The 15,668-nt window shown below is 51.6% G+C and overlaps 1 protein-coding gene across 2 annotated transcripts; it reads right to left on the minus strand.

Annotated features, from left to right (window-relative positions):
* Positions 1 to 3,915: 3,915 nt before the first annotated feature.
* TFE3 (transcription factor binding to IGHM enhancer 3) lies at positions 3,916 to 15,184 on the minus strand. Of its 2 annotated transcripts, none has more exons than XM_041741785.1 (10): positions 14,823 to 15,184; positions 12,372 to 12,485; positions 10,787 to 11,081; positions 9,897 to 10,142; positions 9,709 to 9,813; positions 7,963 to 8,080; positions 7,577 to 7,633; positions 7,307 to 7,382; positions 6,207 to 6,354; positions 3,916 to 5,748 (listed from the first exon to the last, which is right to left on the minus strand). In XM_041741785.1, exons 1-10 carry the CDS (start codon positions 14,936 to 14,938, stop codon positions 5,308 to 5,310), a joined length of 1,716 nt encoding a protein of 571 aa, XP_041597719.1. In that variant the 5' UTR covers positions 14,939 to 15,184; the 3' UTR covers positions 3,916 to 5,307. The 2 variants fall into 2 exon arrangements, with proteins under 2 accessions (XP_041597719.1, XP_041597720.1); XM_041741786.1 differs by having other exon boundaries at positions 10,787 to 11,025; positions 14,823 to 14,850.
* Positions 15,185 to 15,668: the final 484 nt, after the last annotated feature.

A 15,668-nucleotide genomic window follows, 5' to 3' on the forward strand; every position in this document is an offset into this window, starting at 1 on the left:
TCTTTGAATCAGCCGTAGAAACATTTTTCTAGATATGTGTCCTTTGGCAAAGGAAATAAAAAATAAACTATTGGGACCATACCAAAATAAAAAGGTTTTGAATTGTGAAGGAAACCATCAACAAAACAAAAAGGCAACCTACTGCAAGAGAGAAGACATTTGCAAATGATATACACAATAAGGGGTTAATAGTAAAGCTATGTAAAGAACTGGGACACCTGAGTGGCTCAGTGGTTGAGTGTCTCCCTTGGGCTCAGGGCATGATCCCGGGTCCTGGGATCGAGTCCCGCATCGGGCTCCCCACAGGGAGCCTATTTCTCCCTTTGCCTATGTCTCTGCCTCTCTCTCTCTGTCTCTCATGAATAAATAAATAAAATATTTAAAAATATATGTAAAGAACTTATACAACTCAACCCCCAAAATAAATAATCCAATTAAAAACCGGAAGAAGACCTGAATAGAAATTTTTCCAAAGAAGATACACAGATGGCCAACAGAAACATGAAAAGATGCTCAGCACCACTAATCATTAGGGAAGTTCACCTCTAAAAAGATTCTTTTTTTCTCCAGTAGAATGAAATCTCAGCAGCCCCATAATCTGATCTCTCCCTCCCAGCTCAGCTATATTGCTGTCTTCTGCTTGGCTCTACCTCCCTCCCTACAGGGAGGTCCTGAAAATGACCCAGGTGGAAAGAAGGTACAGTCCAGGCTCACTGCGTGCTTCCCTTGTCTCAGCCATCACATTCCAACCAGTGGAGCATAGGACACCAGATAGCCTTGATAAACTTATCTGTAGAATGACACTAACTTTTGGGTCTCAGCCCCCTCACGCCAAAAAAAAAAAAAAAAAAAGCCAGAACTGACAGATGGAGACAAAAGTGATTGTGTTTGAGTAAATATACAGACAGTCCTTCCTTGTCTTGGTTTCACTTGAAGAATACAGGTAAAATATTTTGTAGGAGGTCCCTATCCCGATTTGGTTTTCTCTGCTATTTTCTCATGATTACACAAGGATTATGGGGTCTTAAGAAAGAATACTACAAAAGTGAAATTGTCAGGGCGCCTGGGTGGCTCTGTCAGTTAAGCATCTGCCTTCGGCTCAGGTCATGATCCCAGAGTCCTGGAATCGAACCCCACATTGGGCTCCCTGCTGGATGGGTAGCCTGCTTCTCCCTCTCCACCCTTGTGCTCTCTCTCTCTCTCTCTATCTCAAACAAACAAATAAAATCTTAAAAAAATAAAAGAAAGAGGGACACCTGAGTGGCTCCGTGGTTGAGCGTCTGCTTTTGGCTCAGGGAGTGATTCCGGTCCCAGGATCAAGTCCCACATTGGGCTCCTTGTGAGGAGCCTACCTCTCCCTCCCTCTGTGTCTCTGCCTCTGTGTGTGTGTCTCTTGTGAATAAATAAAACCTTTTAAACTTGACGGGATGAGCACTGGGTGTTATTCTGTATGTTGGCAAATTGAACACCAATAAAAAATAAATTTATTATTTAAAAAAATAAATAAAACCTTTTAAAAAAAGAAAGTGAAATGTCCTCCTCATTGCATCACACTGAGGGGTACATGATAGCAATGTGTCTTAGAACTGGTGATGTTAACCCATCTCTTGGTTAAAGTGCTGTCAGGTTTTTCCACTGCAAAGTTACTGTTTTTCACTTTCCATGCTCTTGTCACTTGATGCAAGTGACTGATTCCAGCTCAGATTCAAGAGGAGAATTAAGCTCCAACTTTTTTGGGTGGAGGGCAGAAGATCAACCATTTAATACAAATCTTGGAGGTGCTACTTTAAGGCCATGCAGCTATCATGTTCACCTTAAAGTTTTGCCCACTAATTTTGGCATTTAGTGGATCAGGTCTGCAACAATTATTACAGTGTTTTAACAATAATTTTCTGTTTCCCTCATTCCTTCTACATTTATCATTATTATTTGGAATTCTTATGTATGGAGCTGTCCAGTATCCAGTATTCATTTATTCAGTCATATAACTGATTTATGTAAGTATGGAAATTACAGGTATTTAATTGGGTGGGCTGTAAACCAATACTATCATTATTTTTTTGTTGCTCAAGTTGTCCCACCTTTGGCCATTGGGAGCTTTCAGGATGGCTCTACTATCCTTATGACATGTTCCTTTTTTTTTGTACTTCCTTACTGTCTGGGACTATAGGACACTCCAGGCCCATCTTATACTTCCCTACCCTGGCCTTACAACCAGCCATTTTTCCAAGGATCCCTGGTTTCTTTTACTGGAGAAATGTCATTTAGAAACCAAGATCTTGGTACTAGAGATGCTCATTGTTTTTTAGAAGAGCAGAGCCTACACCTCCTCAGTGGACAGATCAGGAAACTATCAGAGGAAACCCAGATAGGGCAGCTAAATGCAACGTGGCAGGAAGCTGCTAAGAGGTTCCCTCAGTGCTCCCTGCCTAAGGATAGGCATGGTCTTTTGTAATCACCACCCCTCGAGTGAGTGAGTTGATTCTGAGAAAATACCTCGCCTTTGAGGAGATGTCACCTCCCAGGATTAGATTACAAGAGACTGTAACTTCCATTCTGGTAGTTGACTCTCTCTTGCTGGCTCTGACAAAGCTGAACTACCATGCTGTGAGCTGCTTCATGGAAGGAAAGGAACACATGTCAAGGACTGAAGGCCTCAGTTCAACAGGTTACAGAGAATCAAATCCTGCCCAACACCTTCCTTGATGGTAGCCTGGGGAGAACCACTGGAGTAGAGGACCCAGCTCAGCTAGCCTGGATCCATGACCCACAAAAACTAGGGGAATGTGAATGTGTGTTGTTTTTCGTCACTGAGATTGTGGTAATTTGCTACACAGGAAGAGATAACAGATAGAGTTTCCTTACTTGGATCCTAGAACAGAAAAATAAAATCATGGAAAAAACAGTCAAATCCAAATAAAGTCTGAAAGTTGAGTTCTTGGTACTGTGCCAATGTTATTTTCTCAGCACTGATAAATATGCTATGGTTATGTGTTCATGTTATCAGGAGCTAGTGGACAGGTATGGGAACTTTACTGTCTCTGCAACTCTTCTGTAAAGCTAAAATTATTTCAGACCACAAACTTTGAGAAAAACACTTTTGGGTGTTGCATGTTATGTTTACAAAATTAAAAAGAGAATGGTGGCAGATTCAAGGAGAGAAAAGTTAAGAAGAGGTTATCAGGGAATCACCAGTCTGGCGGTAGAGACTTGACAGCCAGGCCTTATATGGGACAGTGTGATGGGACACAAAGGAGTAGCAAGTGTGATGGTTCCCATCTGCTCGGGGAGACGCAGGCCTGGGCCTGATGCCCATCCTGAGAGTCAGAGTCTGGTAGAGGAATTCCAAAAATAATATTTTTCCCAGTCTTCAAGAAGACATTTGTGTTTGTTTACCTCCATTTAAGTCCTACCCCCCCCCCCAAATGTCAACATTTGTCCCAAAATGGAACCACCTCCCTGTCCCTCCACCTTGATGGTTTTTGTTTTTGCCCTTTCAGCCATCTGGCACACCTCTATTGTCTGCCAGGAGACAGCCTCAGAGGTTTCATTATTAGTTTCCAAAGTGAGTGTGCAAGGAAATTGCCCCCTCGGCCCTCAGTGACATTCTTCAAGCCAGATCTCTCACTCACCTAACTTTATCATTTAGCTCTTCATCCATTTACCAGCTGTGCATCTTCAGATAGTTAAATAGTCCATAGATTAAAAAATTAGGTTAAACATTTGTAACAGGAGGGTGCCTGGCAGATAGTAAAGGAATGACTGCTTTTGCTTACAGGTGTTTTCTTCCAGCCCCTCTAAATTCCTTTATCCATTCCCTCTTAAGTCCGTTTCTTCCAAGAACCTTTCTTCCTCCTGGCCAGCCATGAACCATGCTCACTGGACGGTCAAAAGCAAGGACAGGAGACTCTTTGCCAAAGTTAAAAGCGCATCAAACACGCCTAGCATTTATTGTTTTAATCACAAACCTACAGACCCCTTAGTACACCCTCCTTGGAGCTTGACCCCAAAGATCCAAAGCTGACAACCTTGGGTGTATGTGGTAGGAAGGATGGGGATGGGCAGGGAGTGTCTCTTAACAGCTCTGAAATGGGGGAGATTCCTCCAAATGAAGAACCAGGTAGAGGCCAGAGGTTGGAGGTGATCTAGCTTCCAAGAAGGGGAAGGGGGGGCCAATATAAAAATCAGATAAACAAAAGAGGGGTACATATGCTTTTGCAACCCTCCCTCCAAGCCTCTGCTTTGGTGGGGTAGGCTTCCACATTTTCCTGGGCTTGGAAACTCCCCGAGAAAGGCCCCTTCCTTCATCCTGTTCCTCTACAAACTCAAGAGTGCTGGTTCTGGGAACCTGGACTCAGTACCCCCTAACCCCTATCACCTCCCCAAACTGCCCTTCATGGAGGCAGGACTCTGCCCAAGGGTAAGGGTCTGTCACTCACTCCTGATCTAGGTCCGGAATGTCGACCCACAAGATTTCAAGATCTGCCCCTTTCTCTAAGGGCAAGGTAGGCTCAGAGCCCTCCTAGGTTAGGCCCCGTTGGTCCCAGGTTAAGGCTGGGGAGCTTAAGTACCACTCCCCCCTGCAGCGTGGAATGCTTGGATGGGATGTTGCTAAGGGACAAGGTCTGTGATCTCCACATGGTAGCCAGATCTTTCTGAGTCCTCCATGCCAGAAATACCAGCGCTCCTGTGCCTATAAGGGAAGGGGCGGGGCCTGGCTCCTGCAGTGCTAGAAGGCCAGGACTGAGCTCCCAGGTAAAGGGGCTCTCATCTTCACTTCTGTTCTTAGGCTGGACAGGGCGAGGATCATGGGAAAGGGGCAGGGCTTAACCCCCCAGGGTGGGACCTCTACTATTTTGACTCCTCTTCCTTGCCAGGATGGAATAGACCAGCAGTTCCAAGAGAGGGGGTGGACCAGTATCTTGCTACTTCCTTATCCTAGGAGACCCAACTAGGGAAGTCCCTAAGTGACAGGAGCCTAGCTCATCCTGCCTCCTTCCCTCACCTGGGCAAGGGCAGGTCCCATGGAGCAGGGGCGAGGCCGTGATATCTAGGGGACAGGGCCCACCGTTACCGCCTTCTCCAAGGCTAAAATACCTCACCTGCTGGTATTGTGGGGGAGGGGGCGGGGCCTCATCTGACTCCTCCTCCTTGCCTGATTACAGGGGTGGGACCTCATCACATCTGCTCTTTCCCCAGAACACCTGGGCAGAGCAGTCTCACGGAAGGGTGGGGGAAAAGGCGGGGCCTCATCCTGACGTGTCCTCCTTTCCTGGGTGGGGAAGTCCCAGGGGAGGTGACGCCTGATCAGGACTCCTCCTCCATGCTGAAGCTGCTGCGGCGACTGCTGGCCTTGGAGACAGCGGGAGATACCGATGAGAGCAGGGGGTCAGAGGCAGCCCGCAGTGGGGACAGGGTGCCCGACAGTCCCCCCACCACCCCTTCCTCCTCCTCCATCAGAATGTCCTCCAGCCCCAGATGGAAGGGGTCCCCCAGATCCCCCAGGTGGTCGCTGGGAAAGTGCAGGTCCAGAAGGGCATCCGAGGGTGGCACTGGGGGATGCTGATGGGGAGCACTCTGGGCAGATCCCCCAGCTGCGTGAAATGTTGCTGTGCCTGGTCTGCTCTCCTCCTCAATGTCCAGCTGCTCTGGCTTGAGGCTGTCAGAGGCTGAAGTTGTGGCCAGGGAGAGCAGCCCTGGGGTGGGAGGTACTGGCAGACCATGGATCTGTGCCTGCAATTCTAGCTCCTGCAAAAAGTAGGGGGTGGGGGTGGGGGTATCAGATGGGGTTCATAGTTTCTGAGAGGCAGAGAAGTGCAATGGTTAGAAGGGCAGGCTGCCGGGGTGTGAAATCCACTTCTGCTACTCATTAGTTGTGTAACCTTTAGGCAAGTTGCTTAACCCTGCTGGGCCTCAGCATCCCACTCTGTAAAACGAGTATAATAATGGTCCCTGCCTCACAGGATCACCATGAGGGCTAACTTTAGCACGTGGAGATAAGGCTCCTGTCACAGCGTGTGGCTGGAGACAAACACCATATACTTTAGCCGCTGTTCATCACTAGTCTCCTTAAGGTTACGATTCCTACTTATCGTCACCATCCATGAGTCAGGAAGCCCGGGGATCCCCCAGGTGTTCTGCCTCTGCCTCTGCCTGCAGGAAGCACCCTCCCCAGTCACCCTGGCCACTGCCTTTTCCTCCCAAACCTGAATTCGGAGCTGCAGGCTGCGGTTGGTTTGCTCCAGGGAACGCTGCCGGCTCTCCAGGTCTTTAGAGCGCTGCTGTTCCTTCTGCAACTTGCGGATATAATCCACGGAGGCTTTCAGGATGGTACCCTTGTTCCAGCGCATCTCTCTGTAGGGCCCGGAAGGAGGGAGTGTTGCGTCTGGGTTCTCTTGGGAGCTGAGAGGGGCAACTGCACCAGGCAGAGTGCCCACCACAGGCCCAGGCCCAGGATGGGGGGGTGGTACATCAAGGGTATGGAATGCCCTGCCTAGGTGTTCTGGGGGAAGAGCAAGTCAAGGCTCCTAGAACATGGAAAACTATTCCCACCTCAGGGCCTCCAGGCCAGCTGTGCCCTCACCTTGAACACTCTTCGCCAGACACCCACATGGCTCCTGCCTCACCTCCTTAGGCTCTTTATTCAAATGTTCTCTTGTCAGTGCAGGCCTGCCCTGAGCCCGCCCTCTTCACCCGGAGTTGTATCCCTCGTCAACCTTCCCCCATCTTCTTTATTCCCTTTTTCAAAATAAACTCTATGCCCAACGTGGAGCTTCAACTTACAACCCTGAGGTCAAGAGTCGCACACTCTACTGACTGAGCCAGTCAGGCACCCCCTGCCAATCTTCTCTTCTTTATTTTTCTTTGCAACACTCATCACAATCGCCCAGATTTTACTTATTTATCTTGTGTGCAGTCTGTCTGCCTCCACTAAAATATCAGTTCCAGGAGCTCAGGGACTTTTGTCTGTTTTGGCCCTCTGGTGTCCTCAGGGCCTAGTGTGGTCCCTGACACAAAGCAGCCCAATGCGACTCTTGAACAAATAGTTCAGAGGTACTAAATGGACAAAAAACTAAGTGCCTCTGTCATATGGGGACCAGATGAGGCGCACAGACTGCAACATCATGCATCTAAAATTTTCGGTTAGGGACAGGTAGAGGCTGCACCCCTACCCAGAATGATGAAAGCTGGGTGGGCAAGGGCCCGGGGCAGGAATGCTGGGCAGTTCCTGCTCAGGAACAGCTTTAGAGGAATGGGGTCCTTGTCCCACCTTCTGTCAGCCCAAAGCTCCCAGGCCCAGACTCACGGGTCACTGGACTTGGGGATGAGGGTGCCCAGCTCCTTGATCCTGTCGTTAATATTGAATCGCCGGCGACGCTCAACTTTGGGGGTGGGGGTGGCAGGGAGGAGAGAAGAGTGGGAAAGTTGTCAGTAGGTTGAGGGGGGGGGGAAGAGCGGGAGCTGGGTCAGGGGGAGGTGTTGCAGGGACAGACTGCCACCTACCCCTCCCCAGGGAAGGCCAGGGTGTGGATCGAGGCAGGGCTGCATGCTGTCAAGGGCACATCAGCTCACTCACTTAGGTTGTGATTGTCTTTCTTCTGCCGTTCCTTCAAAAGGGCCTTGGCCTCCGTCTCTGGAAGAGAGTGGGGATCAGTCAGGGCTTCTGCACATGGGGAAGGCAGAGGGCAGCACATACAGCTGCCAGGGGTAGGGGTTGGTGGGTGCGGGCAGGGAAGTGACTTTTGAAAAAAGTGCCACTTTCAGGAGTTTTTAAAGAAGTCCTGGTGACAGGTCATTTGTTAAAATCAGGAAGAGAGAGGAAGCGGGGTCAAAGCTGGCCAATGGGTCATGTGGAAGGAGAGGGCAAAGAGCCCCCTCCCCCAGCATCAGGCCCACCTGGTTGACAGGGGGCTCACCCTGGGGCACAAAATGAGCACATGAGGCCAAGACCCTGGCCCTTACCAGAGATCTCCCGTTTGATGTTGGGCAGCTCAGCTGGGCAGGAGTTGCTGACAGTGATGGCTGGCGTGGCCACACCCTGACCACTGTACACATCAAGCAGATTCCCTGATACAGGCAGCTGGGGGCAGGGAGGGCAGAGAAATGATGGCTAGGACCAGCCCCGGGCTTGGTCCCTTCTTGGAACCAGATCCCCAACCCTCTGCAAGCTTCACAGATAATCTCTTGTAAGGACAGGCCAATTTGGCATAGGCATCCTTCCTTCTCTTGTAGGGGAATCTCGCATGGCAACTCTAGGAAGGACAGGATGCAGGGGACCTACCCTGCTTCACGAGGGTACCTGAGTCTGCCAGGGCTGTTCATCATGCCCTCAAATCCCTCAGCAACCTCTGAAGTCCCCCTCCCAAACTCTGGGATTGGCTCTGAGAAGAAAGGCTGGAAAACCACCCTTCTTAGATCTTTGTGAGCTACGACACAACATCCCAGCCCATTAGCCCCTCCTAGCACAACATTCCAAGTCAGCATTCTTGGAACACTCCAACTCAGTCTCAGACCTTGGGAAATTGTCATGGTAACATTCCATCTAAAGTCTGACCTTCTGGAGACTTCCAGCCCCATCTCTAGTCTTCAGCTGTGAGCATGTCAGATCAGCTCATGTACATGGTCACACACCAAGCTCCTGACGCTAGTATCTTCCTATGTGTTCTGCTCTCTCAGGATTTCTTGTCCAACTACTCAACAAGCACTGCTTTTATGCCAGCCTTGACTTTTTTCTCTCCTTCGCACTCTCCTGGCTATACTATAGGGCAACACACTCATCCTTGAGTAATTAGTCCCAACTCTTGATGAGTTATCATCTCTTGAAACCCCTGCTAGTCTACTGGATCCATAAGGTCCCAACCTTGGGCACCTGGGTGGCTCAGTGGTTGAGCATCTGCCTTTGGCTCTGGTAGTGATCCTGGAGTCCTGGGATCAAGTTCCACATTGGGTTCCCCATGGGAGACTGCTTCTCCCTCTGCCTATGTCTCTGCCTCTCTCTGCGTGTCTCCCATGAGTGAATAAATAAAAATCTTTTTAAAAAGGTTCCAATCTATAGCTGTGTCCAAATCAATAACAAGTTCTGAGAAGTTAGTGCCACTTTTATACCTGCTTGTCCTTTTGGTAACTTGGAAACAAACAAAGCTATAGCCACTTGGTATGTCCCAAAGCAAGTTATGGGACTCCTGAATGTTCCAGGACCAGAATGGTATATTAGTACATCCCTTGTTCTAGAGAGTTTTATCCACTCTTTGCAAGGACCCAGCCTCTTGGCATGGTTCACTGAAACAGATGTTGTACATTCCAATCACTCCCAAGGTTCAACCACACCATGTTTTGAGACTTTTGACACATTCCAATCACTACATGGTCTGGGTATGTCCCAATGACCCAAATCTATTGGTACATTCAAATTGCTATAAGAGTCCCATTTCTTGGTCCCTCCCACACTGAAGCTTGAATGCTTTGGTAGGCCCTGATATTTTCATGAAGTCCCCACCCTTGTGTATATCAAAATCTCCAACATCAACCTTTCTATGCAGCCCAACACAAGGTATCAGGGCGGTAGTATGCTCTAATCTCCTCATGTGGCCTCCTTCTCTTAGTACAATCCAAAGTAAAAGTCTTATATACACAGCCAGCCTGAGTGTTGTCTCAGTGACAGAGGGGTACAGCTAATTGTCAGACCAGCTTCCCATCTCAGGGTCTCACCGTGCTGGGGAGCTGCAGCCCTGCAGTGCCTCCTGGCAGGTAGCTAAGCATCTCATCATTATAACTGGATTCCAGGCTGATGATCTCATCAATGACATCATCAATCTGGGGGGAAGAAGTGAATATAGACGAGTGTTAGAACAAGCTAGAGGAGGGGGAGCACATGAAGATTGTCTGCAGCCACTTACCTCCTTCTCTGAGCTGGACCCAATGGTGAGTAGTGCCATGGGGCTGTTGGGAGCGCTGCCTGTGGGGCCAGTAGCATGGGCAGCCTCAGGGGCAGGGAGTGGCTGGGCACTAGCAGCCCCTGGTGGTGGGGTGAGGGCCTGGGAAGCCAGCTTGGGGCCGAGTGTGGTGGACAGGTACTGTTTCACCTGCTGCCGGCGTGCCTGCTGTAGGTGGTAGCGTGTTGGGTTCTCTAAATGGGTCTGCACCTGTGGGATAAGGGCGAGGAGGGATGGAAGGGGACAAGGTAGGATGGGGTGACTTGGAGCCCCAGGCTGACCCTCAGAGGTTATCTGCTTCTAGGCTCAGGCCAGCAAACCAGGCCTAGAATCTGAGACATGCCCCCCCTCCCCAAATACTGGTAAGTCTCCCCCAGGACCCAAACTTTCTTTCTCAGAAATCCCTCAGAGCCCCACAAGAGCTACCTAACACTGACAGTATCCTTCAGTTTCTGGAGCACCTTGTCACAGTTCCCGAGACTCCCCAGCCCCTGTCTCTGACACTACCTAAGAGACCTGAGAACCACATGTAGCTTCCCAAGTCACCCCAATGGCCAAACTCCTAATGTATTACACATACAGGAAGCTCTTCCTACAGAGTTCTTTCTGGGGTTACTTCACAGGCCCCAGAGCCCACATGAGGCATTCATGAACTTCTGTGGTCCGCCAAGACTCCCTGTGGATCCCAAGAACCCCTCACCACTGTACAAGAACACCTTGCAACCCCTAAACACAGCCTATTTGAACAGTAACTGGAACCTTCCTTAGAGCCTCTAGGACCTTGGCCCAAAAGCCACCAGGACCACTCCTCAGTCACTGAGACCCTTCCCAGGGCCTCTGAATGTCACCCTTACCTTGAGCACCTCCCTGGGCACCTGAGCAGGGGGAGGACGGCCCAATGTGTGGCCCCCCGCAGAGACGCCAACGACAGAGATGGCAGGAGAGGCAGGGGCAGGGCTGGGGAAGGAAGAGGCTGCGGCCTGTTCCCGACGCTCACGCCTCTCCTGCTCCTGGGCCTGGGCCCGCATTAGCTGCTGCCGCAGCAAGACCCGCGATGAAGAAGAGGACGACATGGCAGGGGTCCTGGAGCCCCCTGCAGAAGATGATGTAGAGAGTGGAGCTGGGGTGGCTTGCAGTGATATTGGGAGGCTGTGGAATGGGAAATATGGGGCCACAGGTAAGCTAAAAGTCTCGTCCCAAGCCTAAGGAGTCATCGTGGGAAGGAGCAGATGCTATAATTAGGTCCTCTCTCTGCCTTCAGGGGCCACAATGTGGAGCGGGACACCCAGGAACCAGGCCTGGTCACCGCTCCCAGGGGTCACAGTCTGATAGGGGAGACACTGTAACTGAGTCCAGGCCCAGCCCTCGAGGGTCACTGTCTGATGGAGGAGGCACTGGAACCAGGCTGAATCTCAGCCCCTTAGCAGTCACAGTCTGGTGGGGGAGCTTTAGCCCTGGGTCCTTATGGTGAAGGATCTGGGCCCGTTTAAACACTGAGGAGAGGGATCCCTGGGTGGCGCAGCGGTTTGGCGCCTGCCTTTGGCCCAGGGCGCGTTCCTGGAGACCCGGGATCGAATCCCACGTCAGGCTCCCGGTGCATGGAGCCTGCTTCTCCCTCTGCCTGTGTCTCTGCCTCTCTCTATCTCTCTGTGACTATCATAAATAAATAAAAATTAAAAAATAAATAAATAAACACTGAGGAGAGATGCCATTGCTAGGCTCTGGAAGAGGGAGTCATCCTATTTACAGGAGAGCAGAAGGATGCCAAATTGGGGCTGTGGCAGCAGATTGGTATACAGAGGGCTCTCGAGCTCAGTTTGGGGCTGAAGATGCTCCCTGAGCTCCTGGTTGCAGTTGTCTGGCTACAGGGGCAACTGCAGGCCCTTTGTACCCGCCCCCCTCCCCAGGCCTCTAGTCCCAGGCTAGCCAGTCTTGAAAATCTCAGAGATTTCACAATCCTCTCTTCCAGGTCCCCTCCCCTCTCTTAGAGCCCAGGCCGATGACTCAGCACATTTAGACTTCCAAGCTTGGGGGGGAAAAAAAAAGAGACCATCAGGGGTTCCTCAAGGGTTGGGGGCGGGTAAGTCTGTTGAGTGGGGGAAGGGGTAAGCAAAGGTTGTGGGTATGGCTCTCCCCACCTGGGGGCTGCACACTAGCAGGCCATCCTACTTCTCTGGGGCATTCTAGGCTCCCTGCAATATTTGTGGATGAATGGGTATGCAGGTTTTGGGCGGGGGAGGCAGGGGAGTTCTGGTTCAAGAGAATGGAATCCCAGCTTGGCCACCTGCTTTCTCGTTTGACATGTTCTTTCTGGCCCCTCACTTTACTATCTGGAAAAAGTAGGCTGGCAGAAGAGTTGGCCTGTCAGTGAGGGCCTCTGCCCGTCAGGAAGGAATGGAGGGGCCTGAGGAATTGGGAGTGGAGTCAGAAGAGACAGACCTTGAGCGTAGTGGTAGTGGTTGGCTTTTGAGCTCGTAGAAGCTGTCAGGATCAAGGACGCTTTCTAATTCGATGTCAGCAACGATCCCAGATTCCGGAAGCAAAGAGTTGAGGCTGAGGGTGGAAGGGAGGTAGGGGTGATGGTCAGTAAGTATACTGACCATCTTAGAGGGAGACTGCACTCCCCTCTAAGAGAGAAAGAACAAGTGGGCAGTGGGAGGAGAGAGATACACACAGGGGTCGGGGTGGGGATAACACAGAGTGCATCCCTCCCAGGAGGTGACCCTGCTGGGTACCACCACCGGGACTTCCCAGATCTTCCCTGCCCATACTCCTCTTCCCTCCCCACTCTCTTTTGCTCTGTTACCCAAAGTCCCTTAGGATTCAAAATAGTAAGAGTGCCCAGATCCCAACTCCTCACTCTCACATAATCATGTTCCTAGGTTTGAGGGAAAACAGAAATGAAGAATTCAGGAATGACAATTCACTTTGCAGGAGTCCTGACTTTGCATTCAGAGTTCTTCCAGCCCCCACACCCCCTACTGGGGTCCTGGCAGCTGAATGTGAGCCCCCATTTGTCTACACATAGCATGGTAGGGGCAATCTTCAGCACAGCAGTCTATTGTAACACAAACTGAATGCATCACAAAGAACTGGGGTCAATGATTCACTTGAGGGAAGGATCCACGACTTTGCAAATTAGCCCCCCCACCCTGCCCCCCACCTCGCCCCAGCCAGAGTTGAGGGTATGCCTGTACACACCCAAATACAAAATGGAAATATCAAGGGCTCCCCTTATTCCAGCAAATTGGACTTAAAAGAGGGAGAATTTGGGTGGATGATCCGCTTATACAAGCATTCTTTTCTTGGCAGGAGGAGCCTGTCCAGCATTCAGCTGTTTTTTTGGATGGAACAACACACACACACACATACACACCTCTAATACCAACACCCATTGACATGAAATAAGAACCCATGTACACCCCTCCCTTTCAACTATTTCCACTACTGTGATGAGCCAGGTTGTTATGAAGGCATCAGAAGATGGAGAAGCATTAGATGCAAAGGCTCCTGCTCAGCCCTCCAGGTTGGGGGCATTCACACACACATGGATGGATATGCATCCTGAATTGAGTCAAAGACTGAATCCTGAGTGACTATGGGTCACTTGGCTTGACAAGAACTCTCTTCCCTCCCCAGCGATCTGTCTTCCTTCCTTTCCTCACCCTCAGATGGGGACCTAAAACCACCCAGGAAGTAGGGAAGAGGAAGCTCAGGGAGCCGCTGAGCTCAGCACAACCCCAGGAAGAAAGCAGGCAAAGCCCCAGCTCATGCTTATGCACCCATTGCACTGAAGTTAGAAGAGATGGGCTCTGGGGTGGAAAGGGTGTGGAGAGAGGGCTGGGGCTTACAAGTCTGCTGATGGAAGTGAGGATGGAAAGAGGACCCAGAGGACCCACCCAGGCAGGGATGGTGCAATTGGTGCTCATTCCAGCTCCAGAGACAGCTTGGAGAGTATTTCCAGGGTCTGACAGACAGATTGGGAGGGGGAAAAAAAGAATACGCATGCATACACGCGCGCAGGGGTGTGCGTGTGCACGTGTGTGCATGCGCGCAGGGGTAGAACCTGGCTGGCTGAGAGGCTAGGATGGGTGGCAGCAGGAACAAGACCCTCTTCTGGGTTCCCAAATAAGGTCTGAGGCCTTCTCTGAGCTAAGAAGTAGCACCATCTCTTTTACTTCTGTCTGCCTCACTGTCTCCCATTCAAGCCCCTATGGGGCTGTGGGAAGAGGGCTTTTCCACTATCCCTGGGATCTGACCCAGCTGGGTGGGTGGGCAAGGATTAAATGATTATTCTGGTCAGGTCTTGATGAATGTTGTTTCTCTTCCTCACTCACACACACAAAGCTGGTCCCATGTAACATATCTGAGATAGCCCCAAATACTTCCAGATTCCTGTTATCCCCAAACATAGCCTCAAGCAACCCGCCACTGGGAATCACCCAGCCTCCAAGACAGCACTTCTGTCTCCTAGGACCCCTTCTCTGACACTGAGGGGAAAAGTCCTTCTGATCAGTGCCTCACCTACATAGTACAACCTCAAATTCATCTCCCTCATGCCTGACTCAAGGACCCTAAATTCAGCCTCAGTGCCCCAAGTTCAGTTACCCTAGACTAGGCTCTGGATACAACAGAATCTTCCCCCCAAACCTAGTCAAGAGACCCTCAGATCGGAGCCAGCCCTCCCTTAATGCACTTCCATGACTTCTTTAAACCTTAGTCCAAGCAGGCCACCGCCGGATTCCTTAGGTTCCCCCCCAAGACCGGCGCCCCGACGTCCTCCAAACCTAGGCCGAGGGCCTCCAATCCCAGTCCTGGGCTCCCGTTGTCCCCCCAGATCAGACCCCCAAGAACCCCAGTCGGCACTACCGGCCCCAGGCAGCCCCGCACCTGAGCAGCTGGGCCGAGTCGGCTGGCCTGCGCTCCTCCAACAGCACGAACACGGCTCGAGGGCCTTCCGCGCTGGCCTCTACGCCGTCCCGAGCTGGCTCGGCTGCATGAGACATGACGCCCGGCCCCGGGCGAGCCCTGCCAGGCCGGTCGGGCCTCGGCCCGGTCCCCCTAACAAAATAAGAGTCCCCCTCCCCCCGCTCGCCACCGCCTCCTCCGCTAAGCCATGGAGAGAGCTCTGCGCGGGCGGGAGGCGTCGGGGCGATGGGATGGGCCGTGAGTCATCCCCCGCCCTGAACAGACCAACACCCCCCCAACCTAACCCCGGACGACCGCCCTCCTCCCCCTCGTCCTCTTCCCCCTCCTCCCTGAGCTGGGGAAACTCCACAGGAAGTGACCACACGGAGGACGGACGGCTCGCCGGGCCACCCCTCTGAGTGATCCGGCCAATCATCGAGGGGCGGCTCGAGGGCCCGCCCTAAGCTACGCCTCCGACGCGGAGGGAAAACTAGATTCGGCCGGCCCTCGTTCGGAGAAGGACGCATTTAGGCCACGCCCCCAGAGCCAGAGGCAAATCAGCGAGAAGTGCTTTGATTAGGCCACGCCCCCTCCTCGCAAAGGATCCCTCCGCAAGATTTTTAAGCCGCTCCTTGAGTCCTCTGCGCCTGCGCACCGATGGCCCGTCGGCGCAGAGGACTCAGGCCGCTCTTCTAGCAGTAGGACCGCGCCCCCTCTTGGCCAATGTTTATAATATCAGCTCCCTATGTTGCGCCGCAGCCTCCACCTAGCCCTGTCTCAGCCAAAGCCAAAAGCAGGCCTAGGCAGCTAGGTTCCCTGGAGGTGCAC

The sequence above is a fragment of the Vulpes lagopus genome, chromosome X (genome assembly GCF_018345385.1).
Source record: "Vulpes lagopus strain Blue_001 chromosome X, ASM1834538v1, whole genome shotgun sequence".
Taxonomy (NCBI): Eukaryota; Metazoa; Chordata; class Mammalia; order Carnivora; family Canidae; genus Vulpes; species Vulpes lagopus.

Excerpts from the sequence above, each read along its gene's own strand:
- TFE3 (XM_041741785.1), bottom strand. The coding sequence starts at position 14,938 with ATGTCTCATGCAGCCGAGCCAGCTCGGGACGGCGTAGAGGCCAGCGCG. Across the intron at positions 11,082-12,371 it reads CCACTACCACTACGCTCAAG|CCTCCCAATATCACTGCAAG; the intron begins GTCTGTCTCTTC and ends CCCATTCCACAG. Across the intron at positions 7,383-7,576 it reads GAAAGACAATCACAACCTAA|TTGAGCGTCGCCGGCGATTC; the intron begins GTGAGTGAGCTG and ends CCACCCCCAAAG.